The sequence below is a fragment of the Alligator mississippiensis genome, chromosome 12 (genome assembly GCF_030867095.1).
Source record: "Alligator mississippiensis isolate rAllMis1 chromosome 12, rAllMis1, whole genome shotgun sequence".
NCBI classification, from domain to species: Eukaryota; Metazoa; Chordata; order Crocodylia; family Alligatoridae; genus Alligator; species Alligator mississippiensis.
Window position 1 is genome coordinate 16,000,955 of NC_081835.1, and position 24,942 is coordinate 16,025,896.

Consider the following 24,942-nt stretch of genomic DNA (forward strand, 5'->3'; position numbering starts at 1 on the left):
TGCAGACAATAAGTAACATTGTTTAGTTTACCTCAGCAAGTTTGCAGATGACACCAGGCTGGGAGAGTAGTAGATACACTGGAGGGTAGGGCTAGGATTCAGAGACCTAGACAAATTGGATTAGGCCAAAAGAAATCTCATGCGGTTCAACAAGGACAAGTGCAAAGTCCTGCACTTAGGACAGAACAGTCCCATGTATCAGTACAGGCTGAGGACTGACTGGCTAAGCAGCAGCTCTGCAGAAAAGAACCTGGGGGTTACAGTGGACAGTAAGCTGAATATGAGCCAGCAGTGTGACCCTGTTGCCAAGAAGGCTAACACCATACTGGGCTGCATTGGTAGGAGTATTGCCAGCAGGTCAAGGGAAGTGATTATTCCCCTCTATTCAGGACTGGTGAGGCCACATCTGGAGCACTGTGTCCAGTTTTGGGCCCCCCACTACAGAAAGGATGTGGACAAATTGGAGAGAGTCCAGCGGAGGGCAACAAAAATGGCTTGGGGGTCTTGCAAACATGACCTTATGAGGAAAGACTGAGGGAACTGGACTTATTTAGTCTAGAGAAGAGGAGACTGAGTGGGGATTTAATAGCAGCCTTCAACTACCTGAAGTGGGGTTCAAAAGAGGATGGAGCTGGACTGTTCTCAGTGGTGCCAGGTGACAGAACAAGGAGCAATGGTCTCAAGTTGCAGCAAGGGAAGTTTAGGTTAGATATTAGGAAGAATTTTCTCACCAGGAGGGTTATAAAACACTGGAACAGGTTATCCAGAGAGGTGGTGGAAGCTCCATCTCTGGAGGTTTTTAAGACCCAACTAGACAAAGCTTTGGCTGGGGTGATCTAGTTGGGGGTGGTTCTGCTTTGATCAGGGGGTTGGGATAGATGTGACCTCCTGAGGAACCTTCCAGCCCTAATTTTCTCTGATTCTATGATTGTATGATTCACCCCTGTAGGCAAAGGAGTGTGAAAAATGCCCATGGATCATGCTGGAGTGGTTGTGCATTGGGTCCCATTAGGGAGGATATCTGTAAGTGCAAACTAGACCTCTACATGGAAAATGCCCACTGATAGAGCTGCCTGGGTGACACACTCTATTAGCCCTCCAGTGAGCTTTCCTTATGCCCTACATCAATCCCAGTTCTTTTCCAGTAGTGGGTCATCTACATAGATGAAGCAAAAGGCCACAATTCTGATCCATATTATCGGAACCTATGTTGGATGTCCCATTCCAGCATTCATTTTTCCTACTCCTGTGACCCTCCACTTGTATAGCACTCAGTATACAATATTATTAAACTGGCTACCAGAGTATTATCTGCACAGGCTGTTTTCCTCTCCTTTTTGCTGCCTGCACTTTCTTTCTGAAGCCTGCTCTATGGCTCTGGCTTGTTCAGATTTTGGTCCGTTTCAGCAAACCCATGCCACCAATTCAAGGACATCCCAGAATAGATGCTTGCTGAGGCAACCCCTTTGTTAAGATGAATTTTCAACCATTGCTTTTCTCTCTTGGGTTCTTCTATCCAGTTTTGCTTCTCCAGGTATTGTCACCTTGCCCAAATTACATGAGGAAAAACCTTCTTTGAGAAAAAACAAGACCGAGACAAGTGTTCACTAACTCTTTGCCTTTATACTTAGGCTTGAAAAGTAAATACACCCTGTTGTTAGCAATCAGAATATAACAGATTGAAATAATGGCAGAGTATATTTGGAGAAATGTAGCTGCATTGACACTGCTGTGCGAAGTATATACACGTGTGGATTTGTTTATTCCATAAGCTCTCTCCTGGCTGGCAACACTATTTCTTCAGCCGTCTTTTTCTTTCCAAAGCTTTGAGTTTCTCTTCTGCTTTTGCATTGGCAAGAGGCACTTCATGCTTGTCAAGATCATTAATCTAGCACGTAAAACACAGAGATCATAAAGGTGGTTTATTGTAGCATGGATGAGAACAAACAAGCTATTGAAAGAATCAGTAACTCAGAACTTACATGTTTTATATGGGGAAGAACAGACTCATGATAGGAAAAGGACAGTTCAGCAGGAAAAGGAGTGATACTTAACACAGCAGCCTTGGACTGAGCCATTTCAATGGTAAGGGTGGTTTTATGTGATTCCTCTTTTCTAAGACTCAGTTGCACACAGAGCACTAATTTAGCGAGAGCTGGTTTTTAGATTCACTTCAGCAGTGTAGGATAAAGCTGCTGACAAACCAAACCAAAGATATAGGATCAAACAGTGAAGCAACCTCTATGGCATCAATGCAAATTCTGTAGATAACTGATCTACAACTGATAAAAGAACAGAAGCTGCCTTTTTAGGACTCATTTTAGGTTCTTGTTGGTACGATAGGCCTGATTCTGCCTTTACACGTTCTTGTGGGCAGATTCCATTTGTTCCCACTGCGTGGCTGGTTTGCACATCTCAGATTAGGCCCACAAAAATCTAGAGTTGGGACTGATCCATGATGTGACAAGCTCCATTTTTCATTTAGGACCATTCTCTGGCTCTGGTGCTTTGTGTGGTCCAGTTATAAATGCCTATGAGAAAGTTGGTGATAGCTTCTACCTGAGCAGATTTCCCTACAGCTGGAAGCTTTGCTGTGCCAATGATTTTTTCCTAAGAATCACCCTACAGAAAGTGTTCAATTTTACCCCACTGCACCTAGTTCTACTACATGGACTATTCTAAATGATTCCTCTCCCTTGGTGTGGGTCACATCCTTTGCTACCTTGTAGAGGGTACTCAGGGTTGGAAATTTCTACATTTTTTTTTTTTATTCAGATAGTTCCCTTCTAAAACTGAAAAGTGCAGATTTGGATTCTGAAAGAGAATGTGATGTTTCTCTAGACAGGTCACTTATTAGCTTATATTTGTGTCAAAAGTACACAATCTGATCAGTTCCTGGGCAGACAGCAGTTGTAGAAGCTCTATAAAATGGTGTCATTAATTTAAAAAGAAAAAAAATCAAGTTCTTTCAAGCAATGCTATTCTTCTTCCTTTAGAAAACCAGGTTTCTGTGTTCCCGCAGGAGTGAATGTCAGGTCTGGTTAGGTCTGTCATGTTTTAATACAGTAGGCCACAAGGTGCCTGATATGATCAGTACTGACTCATCAGAACAAGAAAATCTGGTCATAACGTACCTGTCAGTTCACCTGGAGGAGTAAGGGGTCTTCTCAGCCACCCAAAGCCCTGTAAATAGAGCTGAACCTCATAACACAGAGCACTTTAACTCCCCTGTTATTAAAGTCTTCAGACCTCTATTTAAATCTGACACTGTACCTTACTTCTGACCTACGTCACCCTCCATTAACTTTGTTACTGGGCTTCTTCTAGACAGAGGATGTTGTTAATGCCAAATGCTAAGGTGATTTAATAATGGCTATGAAGAGAAATTATGATGAGAATGCAAATGAAACAGTCTTGTTTTGACTTGAAATTCAGCAAAAGTAGTTATAAAGGTTATAAATTGGTCAGAAATAGCTTACCCTCACCTCTGAAACAATGGGAAAAATCAGCATGCAGAACAGATTCCCCACATCAATCCTGCCATCATAGGATGTGGGATGGGAAAGGACTTACTGGGTCATTGAATCCAACCTCTTGCTGTCACAGCCAAACACATTTCATGATTTTTTTCATAAACTTGTTGGAGCTCATGTAAAAAAACTAGATGTTTTCATCCTGACTCCTGATGAAAAGGCTATTCCCAAACCTCACTCTTCATGCCTTCTGATTTCCAAAGTAAATTTATTCATGGCCACTTTGTGGCCATTAGTTCTTATGTCAGTATTGTCCTTGAGTTTAAACAGTTCTTCTGCCTGCCTACCCTCTTCCCCCCACCCCTGAGATATTCATAGAGAGTAATTACATCTCTCAGCTTCTGTTTTGCTAGGCTGAAAACATCATGCTCTTTTAGTCTCATGTCGTTTCTCCTGATCATCCTAGTAGCCCTTCTCTGCATTGTTTTCCAGTTTGACATGAAGTTTTCTTGACCATAGATGACCACAACTGCATGTGGTAAAAATACCTTTCCAGGTGCATCCTTGTTTTAATAACTGCATCTTATTAGTAGCTCATAGACATTTTGTGATTGACTAATACATCCATATCTATCTCTGCCTCAGTTATTTCTGACTGATGAGCTCCTACTTTATAGCAGAAACACAAAGTTTGGACTATTTAATTTCACCAATTATTACTCCAGTCCTCAAGGTTATCCAGGTCTTACTGAATGATATTTCAGTCCTCCTCCAGGTTGATGATGCCTTCTGACTTTGTCCTTAACACATCTCAGTAGTACACTCCTACCTTCTGTCTGTGCCATCACTACCCGCCATCCTGTTTCCAGAGGATCCATCACTGCAGCACCTCAGCACAATACAAGATCCTAGTGTGTGATATCATGTCTCCCTCTACTGGGTAGTTCCAGTGATAAAGCTACCAGCACCTACTACTATCACAGCCAGAGAAATTCTCTTTTACCTATTATTGTACTTTGGTGCTTAAGGTCCCTGATCTAGTTCTTGCTAATCACTGTAACATCTATATGTATAAGCAATCAGGGTTTGTTACTTTGTCTGTGGATTTTCCCATGAAGTCAATGAATCTAATTATGCCCTCAGTGAACACGTTATTTTACAACTGATTAAACCCGCTGATGTCAATGGGAACTTCGCCATGATGTAAGAAAAGACAGAATTAGATCTGGTAGCAGATTACACCTCTGATCTTCCTATCACACCTGTCTTTGCAATCCTCTCTGGCTGGCTTCATCTCTGCACTGTAATCTGAATCCCCGTGGTTCTGGAAAATCCTTTTTATACAGGGAGATTAAAAGACAACTGTAATGAAACCCCCTGGGGATCTTCCCCAGGTATCAATGGGCAGCCTCCCCAAGGACTAATATTGATGCTTATACCTTTGTGCAGGAAGGGGCTTTGTCCTTGTCCATAGGAAAAAACTCTTTGCTGACTATCTTCAGTTTGTTTTCTTTGCTCATTTCTGTATCTAGGTAATGGTCCTCCAAGGGAACAGTGCTGGAGACAAAATAAATAAATAAATAAAGGCATTGTCACTGCATTTTTTACATCTCCAGAGCACGTGAGCTTCAGTAAAAAGATGGCCCTGAATACATCAAGTCTAACGCAGAGGCAGCAGCAGAACCCAGAGCCCAATGGCTTAACCACAGAACCACTTTTAGATTTGATGCTGATTACTTCAGCATGTATATCCACCAAGGATTAGACAGGTCCTTGTTTGAAAATGTCCCATGGGGAAGTCAAAGGAGACAATGCAGTCTGGGGGAGGGGGACATGGAACAGGGGTCAGGACATTTCTTTTCCCCAGCTCTACCATTGACTTGCCAAGTGACCTTGGGCTTTTCACATCATCACCCTGTGCATCTCCTTCCCATCCCCCTGTTTATATGTCTTGTCTACTTAGACAGTAGGTAAACTGGGGCAAGGACTATCGTTGAAGCTGGACACATGAGAGTCACACCAACATCACCGATTTGGACTCAGAAGTAGACATATGATGCAGAGCCCTATACTAACATAACTCACTCACATTCAGTGTAGAATAACCCTTGGAAAACTCAGTGGGGAATGATGTCTAGCTGCTGTGGGAGATCGGGTTATCTGTTTGCTCCACATCCCAGTGTAGTATATAAGGATGTACAAGAATGTCATGTGACCAGACCCTTCATCTGATTCACATAATTGTGAATCTAGATGCCCCAATCACTGTGGGGCATCTAGATGCTACCGTAATAGCAATAATGACCCAAAGTCAGAGCAACTAAATACACACCAATTACTCCAGTGTGGTTGCTGTTGCACCAAGTAACATCCATTCTGACCTTTGCCCACTCTCCCCCTGTAAAAGTAAGGGGGTAGGGGTCATTCCCCACTTTTCTGATAGACATACCTGGGCTTCACTAGAAAATCACCATTATTTTGTTCAGTAGGAGTTAAACAGGTGGGGAAATGATGAAAGGTGATGGCTTGCCATGTTCCTAATGAAAAAACACGTTCCTTGGTGGAAATGACCAAAAGGTTGATGCAGTTGGAATCATGTTTCTGAATGATCTCAGTCTTTAAGTGGGGCATTCACATTATTTAAAGCAAAGGCAAGCACATGGTTTTCTGTTGCTATTCCTTGCAGGCTGTTCCATTACCAGGTATTTTTAATTCCCTTCAGTAACTAGCAGTAGCATGTGAATAAGGCCTGATCGCTTCATAAGTAGTGTACAGGACCTGAAAATGTGGGTGTTGTTCTCTGCTCTGTTGGTGACTCGTTGTTTTAGCCTGGGTCAGAGATTGGCTAACTATAGGCTGTGGGCCATACTGATCCTGCCAAAGGTCCCTTGGGCAGAGCTGTGTGATTTCATCCCATTGCTCTGAAAAGTTTGCCAACCTCTGGCTGCGGTGAACCTCCCTGCATTTCAGTTTCCATGTGTGAAATGGAGACGAGGCTGTCTGTCCATCTTTGAGACACCCTTTGAGATCCATGCTGCTCAGGGGTGCTGCTAGGAGTATGATGCTGTCTTCTGAGGGTTACTTGTGAGAACTGAGCAGTGGCCTGTGATTTGTTATTACAGAGTGACCCAGCTGTGTACAGAGCAGGGGCTATTGTAGTTCCTGGGCTTGCTCAGCTTGAGGTTTGAAGAGCTGGCAGTGCTCACAGACAAAAGAATATTGGGGGGGGACGCTTCTAAGAGAACAACAACAGAATAAAACCAGTTAAATTTGGGGCTATCGAGCTTAGCGATTTCCTCTTAAAAATGCATTTTTCCCCCTAAGTAGCTCTTAACATCCTTACTTGCCTCAAGGAAAAGCAGCATAGCTTTGCAAGAAACCCAATTTCCAAGGGGCTTCTATGGGGTGAAGTGAAGAGTGAAACTTCATTACACTAAACTGGGCTGATGGCTTTGTGTAATGGAGTGATGAGAAGAGTCCATTATGGAGTCCACCTATGATCAGACTCTCTTGTTAAGGGAGAGCACGTGCCTGTAATTTCCTTGTACTTGTTTCAGTCTGTTTCATTCTTATTTTGTGCCTTTTTTTTCTTTGCTAAATCAATTCATAAGCCTTATTCCTCTCATGATCCCAGAAGACTTTCAGCATATTAGCAAAAACTTATACTTAAAACAGACCATCTAGGTGAGATGGATCTTATCTACCTGGATAAGGGTTTCATTGGCATCCTAGAAGTGACCTATGAGCCACACATGATTTGTAAAAATGAGCTGACTGTAGTTGCCTTTGCCTTTACCATAGTAGTAAAGCTGTTAGTCACTCATGCTATACTTCATCTTGATCCAGCATGCTAAAATCAAGCTGGAACTTCGCCTGCTGCAAACTGCAGTACTACTTGTGATCAGCACCTCTGTATCCATGATTGGGGCTAGCTATGGGGTGGGACTCTTCAGGCAGTATGGACAATTGTAGCTTGCCCAAGATCCACCTAAAGATATGCTATAGATCTACATATGTGGACAATCTTTCTGGGGTGAAAGCATGAGGCCTTTTATGTGGGTTAGAAATAATTAAGACAATGTGAAGAGAGAAAGAGGGCAAAGCAGCAGAGAACCAGTACCGGGACTGTACACTCCCCCCAACATCCACACAAACTGGGATAGGCTGATCTCTGGGGGCAGGGTGAAGAAGGCTGAAGGGGCTGGTTCACCTATGAGCAAGGAAGTGACAATTTGGTTCAAACAAGACTTAAGTCACAGACAGAGTACAGCTGCAGTGAAATGCTTCAAAATAATGCACGGCATTCATTCTGCTTTACTACAATATAGTGAAGTACATGGCTGCTGAGTACTTGATATTACTGTGATCCATCTAGTTGTGTTTCAAGGCATCTGCCACGATGGCAACTCAGCATGTAGAAACAGGCTGTGCTATGAGGCAAAAGTAAGGGGGACCACAGAGTGGCATTTAATGTTGATAATGAAAACATGTTGAGGAAGACTCTATATTTCCTATGGATGTGTATCAGTCAAAGCTAGTGGCTACCAAGTAGCCTTGGTATATAATAGGAGTGGTCCCTTTTGTACAAGTTGACAGTAGTAATTATTTCCATGTGAGGCATGAGCTTAGACCTCACCATTGTCCAGGTTAGAAGCTGAAGATGTCAGGCCAGGTCAGAAATTGCCTCTGGACTGAATGAAAAATTCAACGATGCTGTTGCAATACAGACAACAGAGTTCATGTGTCAATTGTGTCCCTGAGCCAGATGCATGTCCTCTGAGAGGCATCCCAATTGGTCTGTGTTATGAGATCCTCGCGAGAAGGATATTTTTGCCGTAACCCAACCTGGAAGGCACCTGATGCATTCGCTGCATGCTTTTATACAGGACAGATTGCGGAGAGTTGTAGCCCTGTGGCAGTTCAATTCCAGCCAGAGTGGAAATGCTTCGGGTTTTATTTTTTCCATGACTTGCCTCATTTTATCTTAGATTGTTCTTGATAAAACAAAATGAGATTTCTCATGGAAGGAGCATAAAGGGAATTGCAGCTCTGGCAACAGAAATTACTGTTCTCCAAGAAGACCCAGACGTCCAGCTGGTGAACTTGTGCCTTTGAGCCCTTTCCAGTCAAGAGTTAATGGCTTCAATTTCCAGTGCTCCTACTACCATGGCCTATTTCTTGAATGCTGATAGTATCTTGGGTGTAATGTAAAGAGATGCTTAGCCTTGGTGATTCTTGTCAACATGGCTACAGTTCAACTGATCCCCAGCTTAGTAGGTAGAATGAGATATTCCAGCCAAAACACATTTAGAGGGGCTCTGGGATTTTGCTTTTGTCTTTGTTTGAAGCATGGGTGTAGGTTGGCCTACACCATGATACCACCACACTGTAAAACCTCTAATTTCCCAGAAGCAATATTTTCTATTGCAACTGTCAGGTGTTTTATTGTTCTTGTCAAAATTTTTATTAACACCAGTGGTGGGTCTGTCTAGCGAACTGCACCGACTGTGCAAGCGATCATATCCTGTGCTAGGGTAACTCTATTGGAGGAGATTTATGGGGATACAGCAAGCAGGGGGCCACTGGATCAGCAAGTCTGTGTACTCATTGTAAATAGCTGACTGCTCCTTGCTCTCTGAGTGTAGAGCAGAGGCTGTTCATTAGGATCAGGCAGGTGTACCTAGATGGACCGTTTACTACAAGTGCTGGAGTCTGTGGAGCAATTAGTCATATGCATCTCATTTTCAAGGTTATTTATAATGTTTCCACCTTGAGCCAAAGCTGGAGGCACTGGGGCTGAGAAGAAAGGCCACACAGGACTATGGGGCAGGAGTGCTGGGCTTGGCTCTCTGTGCTCCCACCAGCTTGTTTTTCTGACTTTGGGCAAGTCACTTAATGACGGACCAGTTAGGGAAAGAAATTTTGCAGATAATTCTGACTTTTGGGTGAAAATAAATCTTGACTTTTTCAGCTAAAACCCAAAACATTAGATAGATTCAGTAACGCAGCTGGTGTACCACATCAGGCTCCCTTGTCTCAACGAGCAGTGGCAATGCATCGTGGAAGGTGAACTCCAGCTGGGAAGCCTGGCTATAGAGGATAAAAGGGAAAGATCCCTATTTAAGTGTTTTGGTTTCCAGCCAAAACTGCCAACCCTTGAAGTTTTGAAGTATCGGAGGGCGGGGGGTGTTCCCTTGATGAAAAAATCTAATTTTCTCTAGAAGCAGCTACTTTTCACAGAAACTTTCCTTCCCTTGAAAACCAAATTTTCCTTGAAAAACTGCTTTTCTGGCCAGCTCTCCTTAATTATCTCTTTACTCTTTGGTTTACCTAGCTGCAGAATAGAGATAATGATCATTTCCCATCTGAGCAAAGCACTTTGAGTTCCATGAAAGCACCTTCTCAAGTGCTATAAATGTGAGGAAATCCTTTGTGCCATTTTGGACTCTTGCCATCTGGTGTTTGCATGATCAAGAAATTGCTCTGTGGTTGCATACTATACAAGATTTCCTGCAGCTTTAATGTGCAAAGGTCATTGAGCTCCCTGGTCCTCTGAAGGTCTGGGCTGTTTCTGTCAGGTAATGCTTTCCAGGGAATAGGCCCACAAAACTAATTCCCTTCCAACCCTAGCATCTCTGAATCTATGAAAACTAGCAGTGTTTTCTGGATCCCCCTGCATGGTTGACAGTTTCCCCAAGAACACGTAAGAACAGACCGCTGCAACAAGGAAATGAGTGTTGCAAGGAAAACAGACCAGTGATCCATGCAACACTGGCTTTATTCAAGTGCCTTCAAATAGCATAGGATGTTGGTATTGGAGGGAGAGTTTCACTTGGACATATATGAAGGTCTATTAAAACTTCTGACAGCAGAAACAAAGCCCCAAATAACTTGCCCATGGACGTGATTTACAGATGGTCTCCTTGTTTCCTCCATTACTTGCTTTAATTCAAAAGCATTTTAACTATTAGCAGAGTTCCAGTTTGTGTCACTGCACTCAATTATTCACAGCAATGGACAGAGACATTGACGGACTGCACAGGCATTAATGCAGTTTAGGATTGGGGGCTGCTGGCTTTCTGATAATTTATTACAGCTGATTATGCATACCAGCAGAAACTCGGGGACTTTACTTACAATAAATGTGCTGTACATAATCCATCACTACCTGAAATATAAACTGGATAACCCAGTCCCATACTCTCAGTGGGTTTTAAGGTGCTGTTGGTTCAGGGGACCTAGTCTTGCATTATTTGCTTCATAACCTCTCCAGGAAAAAAAAGTGTGGCTGGTGTTGCTCTCAATGCAGGAAAAGCACTACTGCAGTATTACAAGAGTGAATGCAAAAAAAAAAAAAAAAAAAAGCAGAAAACTCTTAAAATAAGAAATACTCTTACAACTCTTAAAACAGCAGAGCAGATTTCATAACTCATCTATGTGTTGTCTTGAGCCCCTAGAATATACTAAATGGGCCATGTTCTATCTAGGAAGCATGAGACTGTCTTAGTTTTTCTTATTTTTCTTTGACACAGCACTTGTGTATTCACCTTCCTCTCACTCCCATTCTCAAGCTCATTTCAACAAAGATATCGATCATTTGCTATGAATTTTCAGGAACGCTGGTGAGGGGAGAAGTACGGAGGCGTCTTTAAATGTTTTATAAAGAGTTCAGCTACCTTCAACCTGCCCTGAAAACGTAGTGCCAGAGATCCGTCTTGCTGACCTCCACATTGACAGGTTTTCCCTTTCTTTGCCACTTTCTAGCTGTCCTTTTCTATGTCAAATGCATCCTATTAGACAGGTCTTCATCTCCTTTTCCTGCCCCGGCCCCGACCCCGGCCCATGCCGTTCACAATGGCAGGAACAGAGGAGAATGCAGCTGTGGCGTTTGCATGTTACCGAGGCACTGTCTGAACTCTGTATCACGGTTGAGTTTGTTGTTGTAGCTGTTTTGCAAAAAATATATTGCCAAATCCCAGGGAGATTCCAGATGGTGACTTCAGCCCTTGTTCTGCTCTTGTCCATGACAGGACATCTTGATATTATTCTGTTTCTATAAAATGTGGCTCCTTTCCTTCTGTGAAGTCCCAGATCTCCAGCCTCTTCCATTTGGTGTGCCATTCCACAGCTGGCATCGGTGTCAGTGTTCCTCTTTCCTTTATCACCAACTCTGCCATCCTACCCATGGTCTATGTTCGGAAGGACAGTATTATTAGATTGAGCTCTGTCTGTCTCCCCCAGATCTTTAGATGGATGTTAAAACCTATAGGTTCTCCCACTTCCAGCAAACCTATCCCTTCTTCTCCATCTTTGGCTAGGCCTTGTTTTTCTTGCATCTTAACTACTTGTACTGCAAATCAGGCCTCTGCAGCTGGGCTGGAAGGGGCAATTTTGTGCTGCACTTTTAGGAATCATTCATACTATAGATTAGTTCTTTCAAAACAGCAGCATGGAAGGTGAGAACTTATAAACAAGTAGCTAAACCCCAGTCACATTTCTGAGCAAATATATGTAGGATCATAGTAAGGACTGGTAAGAAAGTGCCACATGGTACTTCAATCCTCCAAATTGTCCCTTGTCTCCTTTCAGGATGCTCTGCAAGGAGAATGAATGTTTTTAGCCATGGTGCACAATGCTTCTTTGCTTCCTCTCTTATCTTGGCCTTATCCTTCAGTCTCAGTTAAGATCACAGACAAGGCCCCATGAAGTAAAATGACTTCCTGATCCTGTAGCCTTGCAGTCCCTCTCACAGAAAGACATTTTGTTATCAACATGCTACTGACAGTTTCCAAGCATCAGCGTGCAGAAATGTGGGGAGGTCTGGAGTTCTTCTGAGTCATGTCCTAGGGCTGTGTGAAATATTGCACTGTCTGAAAAACAGTAAAACCTTGCGACTGTGGGTCACTCCGGAACATAAACATCTGCAAAAATACCCGAGTTTTATGCCTTCACTATTTCCCCAATCAGTACCCAGCTCTGATCTTAAAGATTTGTCCACATACATTCCTTCCTCCTCTATTTTAACCTAACTGCACTCTCTAATCTTTCCTGTGCCCATCCTATCCCCTTTAATTTAAGGCTTTTATGCTGTTCTATTTCCCTCCATAGCATGTGCAACACCACTTGTTAGCTCTCAAACATCAAAGGGAAAGGGGTGTTCCCCATAGAAATCACTCAGACTAGGAAGAGGAGAAGGGTCAATTTTATCCCAAGTTAAGGCCCCTGGATGGCCATATGCATTTGGGTTAGAATGCTTTGAGTCCCTCTTAAAGGACCATGGTTTCCACCCAGGATTAATACAAAATAAAGAGCACTGGCTAGGAGAAGACTGAAGGGAGATTTGATGACAGTTTTCCAAGACGAAAAGCTTTTGGAATCTCTATTATAGGAAGTTTTTAAGGATAAGTTAGACAGAAATGTCTAGGTTAACTATACTTGACCCCTGGCTTTGAGCAAGTAGGACTAGCTGATCTTCTGAGGTCTCTCCCACTCCTCTCTTTCATGAAATGTCTCATCTTCAACAGTGGTCAGTACCAAATGCTTCAAAAGAAGATGCAAAATCCCCTACAAGAACAGTTAGAGAATAACTTGCCCATAGGGAAAGTTCCTGTCTAAGCAGGATATTTTTATTCAAATTCTAAGTGAAGTCAGTGAGAATCTTGCTTGGATTAAAGACTGTGTAAAATATCCTTCCCTAAATTTTAACAGAGACAGAAATATAGGCTGTGGAGAGAGTGAGTGAGCACATGATCTGACCCTAGCAATGCCTTAGGAAACATGTAGTTGTTGAGGTTCAAATTCCTCAGCCTTTTAAAAAGCTTAAAAGCCCCTTTAACTGAACCACTAACGCTCAGCAATGAAAGTGTCAATTAACCTGGCAGAATCGACCTAGTACCCTGCAGCACGTCCCAGTACACAGTGTAGTCTGCATTTCCTGTCCAAGAGCAGTGAGTTTACAGTGCAAAAGAAAATGAGGTAACACTGTTCCTGGATGTTTTTGCAGTCACATTAAAAATGACTTTGGCACTGATGAGTGTGACAGGAGAGAATAACAGAGGAATGAGCAGTCATTAGTCCCCAGAGAGAATGGTTGACTGTCAAAGAGTACAGGAGTACTCACAATATTGCTATGTAACATATTTAACTAAGGGTTTTATCGTCTTGTTTAAAAAGTTCCTAGAACACAACATCAATTAACCCATTGACCATACCGTTAGGGTCTCCAAGCTTAGTGCAGTACAGTATGGACGGAAACCAGGGACATACCCCTCATTGCTGGTCTACAGCAACGAGGGTTGGACTAGATAACCCTTGAGGTCACTTCAAACATGATGATGCTATGACACTACCTGGTGCCTGCTGTATGTGTGGTATGGGCTATTTCCTTCAAGCATCAGAGGTATATTTATTTGAAATCACCCATTTCAGGTGATGACTAATGCTTAACCCTTTTCTTTTGAGAACTTTACAAAGTTGGCTCAGCCTTGTCACCACCATTTTACAGATGAGATTTCCATGAGTGACTAAAGGTTTTAGGAGGAAAAAACATGGTTCCCAAATCTCTTAGGTGCTTTTGATAACCTCCCCAAGGCTATGCTGGCAATGAATGGCTACGCTGGATCTAGCACTGATGTCTCTTCACTCCCAGCATAATGTCCTACACACTGGAGAGTGCTGTCACTTGGATGTTTGTTTTATTTATACATCATTTAGCACTGTGGTTTTGAGCATTTATTTAATTGGACTTAGAGTGGGATTCTCAAGAGTCCACAGTAAGTGATTTAGAAGCTGAAGTCCATATACTTTTCAATGGAAACTTGCACAGCTTTGGTGCTTTTGCGCACCCCATCCTTATGCAATCAGTGGGCCAATGCTGTCCCTAATGCTTAGACCAGGTAGCTGGTTACATACTCAAGGAACCATTCCCATCAGGAGGTGAAATGGCCTCACCAGTCACCCTGAAACTGTGCTAGCTCCAGCGTACTCTGTGCACTGAAAGAGAAGCCATGCCCACTAACTCTCTACAGCAGTGAGAGAGCCTCAATCCACCAGCCTCAACCCAATGTGATGGCTTAGACATGCACTCTCCAGAAAATACTTTCCTAAACTTGGCCCCATCCACACAGCAGAATCACACTAATATTGTTGCATAGGGGACTCCATTACCAGCAGGTAAGAAAAATAAGAGGAGAAATTTGCCTGCTGAAGAGATGCAGAGTGGGAAAATCCTTCCATAGTTGTAGAGACTGAAGCCTGGATATGCAATAGAATCAGAAATTAAGGGCTAGAAGGGACCTCATCGAGTCCAACCCCCTTGCTTTGGACAGGAATACCGCTGAGATCTAATGATCCCAGCAAGATATGTCTGTCCAGTCTCCTCTTGAAGACTTCCAAGGCTGGGGAGTGCACTACCTCCTTGGGAAGTCTAGTTCAGATTCTGGTCACCCTTACCATAAAGAAGTTCTTTCTTGCATCCAACCTGAAATCATCCTCTAACAGTTTATGGCCAATGCTCCTTGACCTCCCCTGGGGTGCCCTAGTTGAACAGTTTTTCTCCTGGCTCCCAATATGCGCCCCTTACATACTTATAGACATCCACCCAGTCTCCTCTCAGTCTTCTCTTCCCCAGGCTGAACAGTTCCAAATCCCTTACTTTTTCTTCGTAAGGTTTGTCCTCCAGGCCCTTGTTCATTCTTCTGGCTTTTCTCTGGACTCTTTCAAGATTCTCCACGACTTTATTGAAGTGCAGTGCCCAGAACTGGACACAGTACTCCAGCTGGGGTCTCACCAGTGCTGAGAAGAGAGGAAGCATCACTTCCTTAGCCCTGCTCGTGACACATCAGCGAATGCATCCCAGTATGCTATTAGCTCTGTTGACTACAGCATCACACTGGTAGCTCATGTTCATCCTATGATCAACTATAACCTTGAGGTGCCTTTAAGCCATTGTGCTGGCCAGGAAAGCTCCTCCTAACCTATGTTCATGTTGCTGGTTACTCCTCCCCAGATGAAGCACTCTGCACTTATCCTTATCCTCTGCCCACCTTTCCAGCATGTTTAGGTCTGCTTGAATTTGCATCCTATTCCCTAGTGTGACTGCTTATCTCCATACCTTAGTATCATGCACAAACTTGGCCAGTGTGCTTTTCACAACCTCATCTAAATTGTTGATAAAGATGTTGAACAGCAGAGGGTCGAAAACTGAACCCTGCGGGACACCACTGGTCACCTCCCTCCAAGACGATACAGACCTGTCCACTAACACTCTCTGGGTTTGACCCCTTAGCCAGTTCCCAACCCACCTGACCATCGACTCTACCAGCCCACAGTTCCCCAGTGTTTTTATAAAAGCATCATGGGAGACTATTTTGAATGCCTTCTTAAAATCTAAGTATATGACATCAACCACATCTCCTACATCTAAGCAGTTAGTTACTTGATCGTAGGAGATGAGATTGGTCAGACATGACCTGCCCACAATGAAACCATGTTGTCTATCCTTCAGCATCATGCCTTCTGCCAGTCTCTCACAAATGGACTTTTTGATCATTTTTTCCAAAATTTTACCCAGCATCAAAGTCAAACTGACCAGCTTATAGCTTCCCAGATTCTCCCTCCTCCCCTTCTTAAAGATTGGCACCACATTGGCCCTTTTCCAGTCTTCTGGAACCTCTCCCAAGCATCACAAGTCTTCAAATACCTTCACCAATGGTCCCGCAATGACTCTAGCCAATTCCCTCAGCCCTCTTGGGTGTAGTCCATCCAGTCCTGCCAACTTGAAGACATTCAGCCCCTCTAAGTACTCCCTCCCCAGTTTGACACTGATCATTAGTTTGTAACACCCCCTGCCCACACACATCTGTCCAGTATCCGACTGGGCGGGCAACCACCATTTGCCTGCAGAAACACTGACGCAAAGTATTCATTAAAGACTTCAGCTTTCTCCTGACTGTCTGTTATCAGCGGTCCCAGCTCATATTGCAAGGGCCAACATTTCCCTTGATCTTCCTCCTGCTCCCTTTATACCTAAAGAAGGACTTCTTATTGTCCTTAATTTTGGTTGCCAACCTGATCTCGGTAGCTGGGCTTTTCTTCCATATCCTCTCTCTACTAATACGGGCTATACTTGTGTATTCCTCCTTGGTAACTATCCCTTGTTTTTACTGTCCATAACCCCATTTTTTCTTTCTTAAGCACTCCTTGACTCCTCTGGTAAGGCAAGAGGGCTTCCCAGCCCCTTAACCACCTTTTCTGCATACAGGAATGGACCTTTTCTGCACTCTGAGGATTGTTCCTTTGAGGAACAACCACCCTTCCTGAGCTCCCTTCCCCTCTAGTCCCTCTTCCTGTAGGGTTTCTCCTACTATTTTCCTAAACTCCTTGAAGTCAGCCTTCCTCAAGCCAAGCACCTCTGCCCTACTGGCTGACTTCCCTGCCCTATGACAGATAGTGAATTATATCATCTCATGATCACTATCTCCCAGATTACCCTCAAACCTCAATCTTCCATCAGGTTGTTCCCTTTGGCTACGACCAAATTAAATATAGCCTTTTCCCTGGTCAGCCCATTCACTTCCTGTACTAAATAAAGTTCTTCCACACAGGTCAAACACCTACATGACTGGTTAGATTTGCCTGAGTGATGATGTCAGGGTAATTGAGGTCACCCATGACAAGCATGTTCCTTGAACATGCAACCTCCATCAATTCTCTGGAAAATTCCAGATCCAGCTCCTCCTCCTGGTGCAGTGGTTTGTAGTAGATGCCTACCATCAAGTCCCCTTCTTCTTGTCCCCCCACTATCTTGACCCACAGGATCTCGAGTCACCCTTCTCTCGTACCAATTTGGGTCTCCAAGGAGGCATTCTGCATAAAGAGCTACACCTCCTCCCTTCTTCCCTACCCGATCCCTTCTGTGCAGCCTGTAGCCCTCCATGCACACAGCCCAGTCATGTGTGGCATCCTACCAGGTCTCCATTATTCTGATGAAATCATATTCCTTATTTGCTAACAAGAGTGCCAGTTCCTCCTTTTTATGTGTCATACTTTGTGTATAGACACTTAAGTCCCCCATTGGTAACCCCAGTTCCCTGCTGCCCGACATCATTTTAGCCTCTCAAAACTTCCCTGACATCCCTCTCTGCATCCTTCCCTGCTTGGCTATCCCCTGACTTGCATTCCTGGCTGCAAACCCATCCCCCAATTCACCTAGTTTATAGCCCTCTCCAGCAAGTCAGCCATTCTGGAAGAAAACAGTTTTTTCTCCCTTGGCATGAGGTGGACGCCATCTCTTCTGAACAAGCCTCTATCCTGGAACAGAAGTCCATGACCATAAAATCCCAAACCCTCACTGTGGCACCATCTCCTGAGCCTCCAGCTGACCTCCTCAATACCACTGATCCTCCAGGGACCCTGACCCCTGATTGGGAAGATGGAAAAGAAAACCACCGGCGCCCCCAATCCCTTGAGCCTACTCCCCAGAGCCCTGTAGTCACTCATGATCCATCCAGGGTTGTCCCTGGCTGTGTCCTTCATGAATAAGCAGCATGGGGTAGTGGTCAGAGGGCTGGATGAGTTTTGCAATCCTTTCCATCACATCCCAGATACAGGCACCCAGAAGATAGCAGACCTCCCATGCAAAGGGATCTGGCTGGCAGATAGCACTCTCTGTCCCCCTCAGGAGAGAGTTGCTCACTACCACCACTCTGTCTCCCGCTCTGGACAGGAGCTTGCCTCCTTTTGTTCTCTGGCGCAAGTGCCTCCAGTCCTTCCTCCACCAGTGGTGCAAGGGTCTCATAGCTGTTGCACAGCTGAACCAGAAAAGTTTCCCTTGAAGCACGTGGCCTGGATCCTGAAGTGACCATCTTCCACTCAGCTCCATTCAGGTCCTCCCACTCCATCTTGTTGTCCTCATTCTTCTGCTGCAAAGCCTTGCTGTACAACTTATCTATCTCCTGCTCCTCAGCCCTGATGTTGCGCAGCCTGCTCACTTCCACCTAGAGCTCCTTCACCCGGCTCTCTAGAGACTCCACCACAGCACAGCCCCCACAAATGGGGCTATGCCTGTCCCTGCTCCCAGGCACCAGGAGCTGTGCTAAGCACCCCTTGCAGCCCAGGACCTGGGCTGAAGCCTCCACCACTGAGAGCTCTGTCTGGGTAGATGCCACAGAGGAGCCAGAGGTGTGGGATGCGGCAGTAGCGGGTGGTCTGTAGTGCAGCTCAAACCCCTGAGTCAGCTGTGGCCACTCACATACCAGCCTTGTAATAGGAAACAGGCAGGAGGAACACTGTTGATATTGAAAGCCTCCAAAGACTTGGACGGGTGCATGTGGGACAGCTTCATTATTTGCCCACCTGTTTAACTGATTTGGAACTTAGTGATAAAATTGCCTCTTGTTTAACCACTTATTTGCATCTGATAAGTGGCATAAATTGGGCAAATGAATGTACCTCTCAGGCTGCCTATATGCACCTGCTGTACTGGGTGATTCAATAAGGATCTCCATGGAACATAGCAGGGCAGTGGGGTGAACAGTTGCTTGTTGGTTAAAATCTCAGGGCTAAATCTGAAATGTTTTTATTTTTCAGCTGCAGAGGTAAAAAAGACCCTGAGAAATGAGCATGGAAATGTATGCATCTCATTGGCCCAATATGCACCTTACAGTGACTCCTACAAACCTACCTTCTCTCTGCTTAGAAGTGTGTGGTGGTATAAGTCTAACTATGGTGTAGTGCAGATGTAACCAGCCTGCACCCAGGGGCAGGGGGTGTCATCTCACCTAAGCCCAGAGGCAGAAGTTGATATTAAAGACCAGAATTTGAGACTCCCAGGACTAACTCAATTAACACAACATTTCTCTCTCCAAAGATAGGGAGACCCAGAAACACCAGATCAAAGGTAAGTGCTACAGTGTGGCAAAATACTCCCATTTTTTTGGCAGCAGCTGTAGGTAGGCACAGCAGAAACTAAAGGATTATTTAGTTCCCAGGGCAATCTTAGCTGCAAGGTGGAGGTTTTCTATTGTGTGGTCAAATCTCTTAGTTAGCTTTGGAAATCTCAACCCAAATGGATAAGCCAGCCTGTGGATTTTCTTTGGGTAAGAATGGAATATCACAGCATGGATACATCCCTCCAGGATCCTCCCTGGTGCTTGCTAGACAGGACCTTTGAGACTTAAGTTTATGCTGTGCAGAGTCCCGTGTACTACAGCTGTGACTGATCAAGTTCAAGGTGATGCATCTCTTCACTAAATAACAGCTCTTTGATGTCAGGAGCTTCAAAGAACCTGTGATGAACACTGGGAAGAATATTCCCCTTGGTCTTATTCTCCCTCCTCCCCCACCAGTATTTTTTCCCATGCATAGTGTTTATTAACTAGAGAGGCTGATAATGACTTTATCAATATGCCCACTCTTCTTATCACAGCCCTCCTGATTCTTCCCAGTTAGCCCAGTTCATGTCATAAACAGACCTTGGGGTGACATGGCTCCTCTGCCCCCACATTTCCTGCTTTACCTAAATTTGAAACTCTCTGGCAGGAAGTGGCCCATCTTGCAGTCGAGACGAGCTTTGCTGATCTGTTTCAGCAGGTCCTTCTTGCTGCAGCCGTATCCGTTGAAAACATAGCCTCCAAACAGCAGCTTCCCTCCAGCGTACATCTGTTGACAAACAGGCAGGAAGAAGAAAAAGGAAAAAAATTGCTTTGCAATAAAAAATAAAACCAAGCGCAAAGGCTTGGACCAAATGGTTTCCCTTTCCTGTTTTGCATGGGACTCTTAGATGTTTTCATTCAGGGGTTAGGGGCTCTGGTTCTTGCAAATACAGCCTCTGCCTTTACAGTAGTTAACCCCCTCGGCACCGACTGAAATTTAACTCAGTTTCTGTGGCAGGAAGGGGAGTGATATGGAAAAGAGATTTTGCCCATTTGCTAGATGTCAACATTTCTATGTAAACCTCCAGGCAATCTGTCATACTTTAGTGGTGTATCTTAAGTACACAGTGAATAAGATAAACTCATATAGTCCTCCCTATAATGATATTTCAGAGCTGTGTGGCACTTTGGATGTTTCCCTTTTCAGAAGTTTTGTGGGGTTTTGCTTTGCATAATCTTGCATTCAGTGATTTGGATTTGTGTGGTGAGGGGACTCCAAATTTAAAGCATTCCCCCTCCTACTTTTTTCTTGAATAGCTGCAGTAGACATCAGAGATAAGAGGTGGGCAGATATGAGCCAGTAGAAGTTTGCTTGTGAGGCAAGGGAAGCTAGCAATGAGACTGAAAATGAAGAATAACTTTTCTGATTGCATCACTTTGCTTCTCGGTTCTTGTTAGGAGTGGAAGCAGAAACTTGAAAAGCCTGGAAAGATGCTGCAGGTGCATCTACATGAGATACTATTTCACTGTAGCTCATTGCTACGGCAACATAGCATTGGCAGGTACTAACTGTGATGCCATCACTACTGCGCTGTAGCAAAATGACTCATGCGCCACCGGGACTACACAGTACTGGTGGGTACTTGCTAAAGCAAGTACTAAATGACTGTGCAGTACCAACTGCGCAGTCAGGAGCAAGTGTAGATATGCCCTGTTCGTTTGATACCAGATATCTCCTGAGTCCATTCTCATGAAACCATTAGCTCAGTTTTGCAGATGAAGAGGTTCAGAGAACCAATAAGCTGTGCTCAATTCAAGGGACTTTTACAACCCACTTGGAATATTTGTTTCCAAACAGCTGTTTCCATTGGGTTGATTTAGCCTTAAACTTCAGAGAGCAGGTATACAAAACTACACTAAGTTTTATCTGGTTTGGGGTGAGACTGAAACCCACTGAAATATGCAGTACATTTTTTTTTTTTTAAACAGCATTAGCAAAATGTGTCCCTTTTCTGCACTGAAAAAAAATATGTGAAAATCAAAATGTCTTCATGATGCAGGTATCAAATTTATGCTCAAGTCAGCATAAGCTGCCACATTTACTGTGCAGTACAGGCATGCATGTGTAGATGAACACCTGTACTGCGTGGTAATTTTGGTTACTGTGCAGTAAATGCGCACGTGTAGATGTGCCCTGTTTAGATGCTGGCCTCTTAATCAAAAACTTCAAACTGCTGGGAAATTGTGGACAAGGTCTCCATTCTGTGTAATTCTGCTTCTGTTCCATGATCAGGTCCTTAGTTAGGAACTATGTGAATTCACAGCCTCATGGGGTTTTTTTTACCTTCCCCCCAGAACCAGTCCAAGGCTTGGCCCAAGTCTGTAACTTCCAACAAAGAATTTGGAACTGTATAAAGGGTATAAAATGAATTTGGGGTATAAAGTCAGACTGACCCTCTGCGGTTCATTAATCTCTAATCATTTGGTATCTCTTGGTCTGATTCTGGCCCTCTCTGTAGTTCCTTCAGGCAACTTCAATGATTTGTAAAGGTAAAAAATGGAGTAGAATGACTCTCTCCAGCAAAGCGGTGGTACATGTAGTAAACCTATGCACACAGCACAGGGAGATGGTGGGGGGCAGGGAGAGAGATGACTGGAGTGTAGAATACCCTGGTTGCTGTGGGACATCAGGTGTCCGACTAGGCTCAGTACAGGCCTTGGTGCTACATCTTCCACCTTCCCACTACAGCAGGCCTGGTTCTGCAGCTGCTTTCAGGCACATTGCAATTTGCAATGAACAGAAATATCCGTATTACTTACAAAATCTTAACATATCTTCTACATCTCTAGGGTAGCAAGGAATGCTTGTTCCCTGCATGGGCCTGTGTAGGAGGATGAGGGTTACACTGGGATGCCATGTATTCGTTTTCCTCCGTCAAGGCCTTTTGTCCTCGAAATTGGGAAGGAAGATTTCACAGCAAGACTTACAGAGGGAACATGACTCAGTGGAAAAAAGAGAGTTTCAGGGAAAATATGAGCTCCACCCCAGCTGTAGACCATTACAGGGAGGAGTCCTACAATAAAGGTGGTAGAAGTGGGTGGAAGAGGAAGAGGCAGAGCAAGGGTCCGTGGGGGACGACAGGTGGGGACCAGAAATGGATGGAGATTTGCAGGGCAGAGGGTGGATATGAGATCAGAGCAGCTGGGTGGAGATGAGGAGCAGAATGATTAGGTGGGGGAGCCGGGTGGAGTAGGAAGACGTGAGGTTGGAGCAGTAGGGTGGAGGTGGATGTGCAGGGTGGAGGCAGGGAGTGGAGCGAGTCGGTAGAAGGGGGAGTACAGGGAAGCAGGAGGATATGAGATCATGGAGGTGGGACAGAAAGAGACCGGAGAGAGATTCGGACAGCACCGGGGCAGACCTCAGAGCTGGGTAGCTGGCCACCACATGCTCACACTTATTTCCTGCATGTGCATGAGGAAGAAACAGTTCATTTCACAGCTAAAGATTACCCGTTGCTTCCCAACAGTCTTTCTCTTGTTCCAAAAGCAGCAAACAAGCAAGCTGGCCTGAGCTGAGAGTCCCGGGAGCTCCCTCTGGTGAGCAGATTAATTTGAGCTGTGAGGATCAGCAGCATATGGCATTGTCAGGCAAAGAAAACCCATGGGGGGATGCCAGGATTGCTACCACCACATCCAAGTCCCCTCACAAAAGTGAAACTGGGAAGGATTGGTGCAAAATAAAGTGGGCCAAAAATCTGCCTCAGGTATCTGAGTTCAGTGTCTGGGAAACTAACTGGCATGTCTGAAACAGGTGCCACATATCCCTCTAACTGAAAAGCTTTCAGGCCAAATTCCTGTATTTCTAGACCATTACTAGCCCTCTATTTACAATATTGGGTAGATGTTTCCATATCCATTTGCATGAAGCTGCCATGCCCATCACTGGCTATTGGTATAGCTACTGTACTGCACATTTACCCTCCATGTGAAAGGGATGAGGGAAAAGGAGGAAAAGCCTGGTTTGGGAGCTGAGGTATCTCTTTGGAGGCAGTTCTACTTTGCAGATGGGTCTTTTTGAATGTATCAAGTAATTTGTATCTCCAGTTGCTGTAATTATTCACCCCCGGGAACAGAAGATTTGCAGGCACTGAGAAAATGAAGTCATATTGAATGGTTCAGCTTGCTGCCTTGGTACTGGAGCAACTCTGTAAAGTTTAGCCTGTCTCAGGTAGCCTTGGTACCTAAACTGCTACAGATGGGCCTCAGGTAGCCTCAGGTACCTAAACTGCTACAGATGGGCTGCTAGGTGGAGCAAGCCGACCAGAATATTAGCTTAAGCTAGGATTCACATTGGATATGAGTCATGCTCTGCACAGAGTACGAGGACTTGTTGTTATTAATCTCTGAAGCTTTGAAAGGGATAAGACCATACTGGAGTCTTATCCTTCTCCACTTTGTAATTAGGTGTTATAGGAACACTATGGATATTAGAGCTCAGGTTCACAGTCAAAGCAGCCAATAACAGGGCCCTTTTGGTAGAAGGCCTGTAGCTACGAAGTTCATTTTCACCAGAAGTCAGGTTAAGCCTATACCTCTTTCCAGATCATCTTGTCTGGTTGGCATTCAATTAATAACAATGTTGTGAAGCGGCCCTAGGAACAGCGTGGTACCTACAACCAGAGGATACCAGGACTCCTGGATCCCACTTCAGCCACTGACTTTTAGAGTGAGGCTGGGCAGAGGGAGGTTAATAGGAAAAGAAATGTATAAACAGGCATCCCTAATTGATATGATATACTGTGGGCCAGTTCCTTTAGCATATGTAAATCAATGGAGTGACATCAGTTTACACCAGCTGAGAATCTGATTCTATTTATTCAGAAACCCTTTCCAGGGTGATACTTAATTTGCTAGCTGCAGGGGAGTAAACACCTCAGTGAAATGACTGGCTATGAGACTTTCAGTGGCCTCCTTCAGTTGTGTCGACACAGGTTATTTGGGGCATGTTTACACTGTAAAAGGACAGCAGTGAGCCATGCCAAGCTCTCTTGGGGGTACTTATTGGCACACATCAGTGGGCATATGAAGGCAACTGAATTATAAATGTTTCAGAGTGTAGAGTATGCGCATAGCAGGCATGAGTGTACTTCACTGCAGATCTCCCTAGCATTGTCCTTTGTTGGTGTAGATAATATGCCTGAACAGTGCTATGTGCAAAGGTTTTGGCTATTCATGCAATTCACATTACTTGCTCAGTAATTCTTTGGTGTAAATATTCTTTGGATATCATTGTGTGATAGTCAGTATGATAACTGGTGACCTCAGTTTTATGAACCTGTGTCTACCCCTGCCAGCCACTTGGGAGCTCCAGCTGTGAACATTCATGCAAAGAAATACACCTGGGGGTACATGGTAACCACCTCAATCTTGTACTTGGGGGCTCACCAGAGTACTTTCCATTGTATACATGTTCTTACAAATGGCAAAAGAAATTACTGACAAGAAGGCATGTGAGGAAAAGTCTACCAACACTGGGGCAGGCAAACTGAATTAAAAGTCCCCAAATCGGTCACAAAATGCTGAGTATTCTTGCATAT

At 44.3% G+C, this 24,942-nt stretch overlaps 1 protein-coding gene across 1 annotated transcript in view; it reads right to left on the minus strand.

The window, feature by feature from the left end:
* Positions 1-1,619: 1,619 nt before the first annotated feature.
* The window catches only part of C12H3orf20 (chromosome 12 C3orf20 homolog), a 53,641-nt gene continuing 30,318 nt past the window's right edge, over positions 1,620-24,942 (minus strand). Inside the window, exons 12-14 of the mRNA XM_059715997.1 lie at positions 19,990-20,132; positions 4,913-5,030; positions 1,620-1,888 (exon numbers count right to left, since the gene is read on the minus strand). Of these exons, the coding sequence (XP_059571980.1) occupies positions 1,793-1,888; positions 4,913-5,030; positions 19,990-20,132 (357 nt within the window). The 3' untranslated portion in view covers positions 1,620-1,792. The remainder of the gene's footprint in view (positions 1,889-4,912; positions 5,031-19,989; positions 20,133-24,942) is intronic.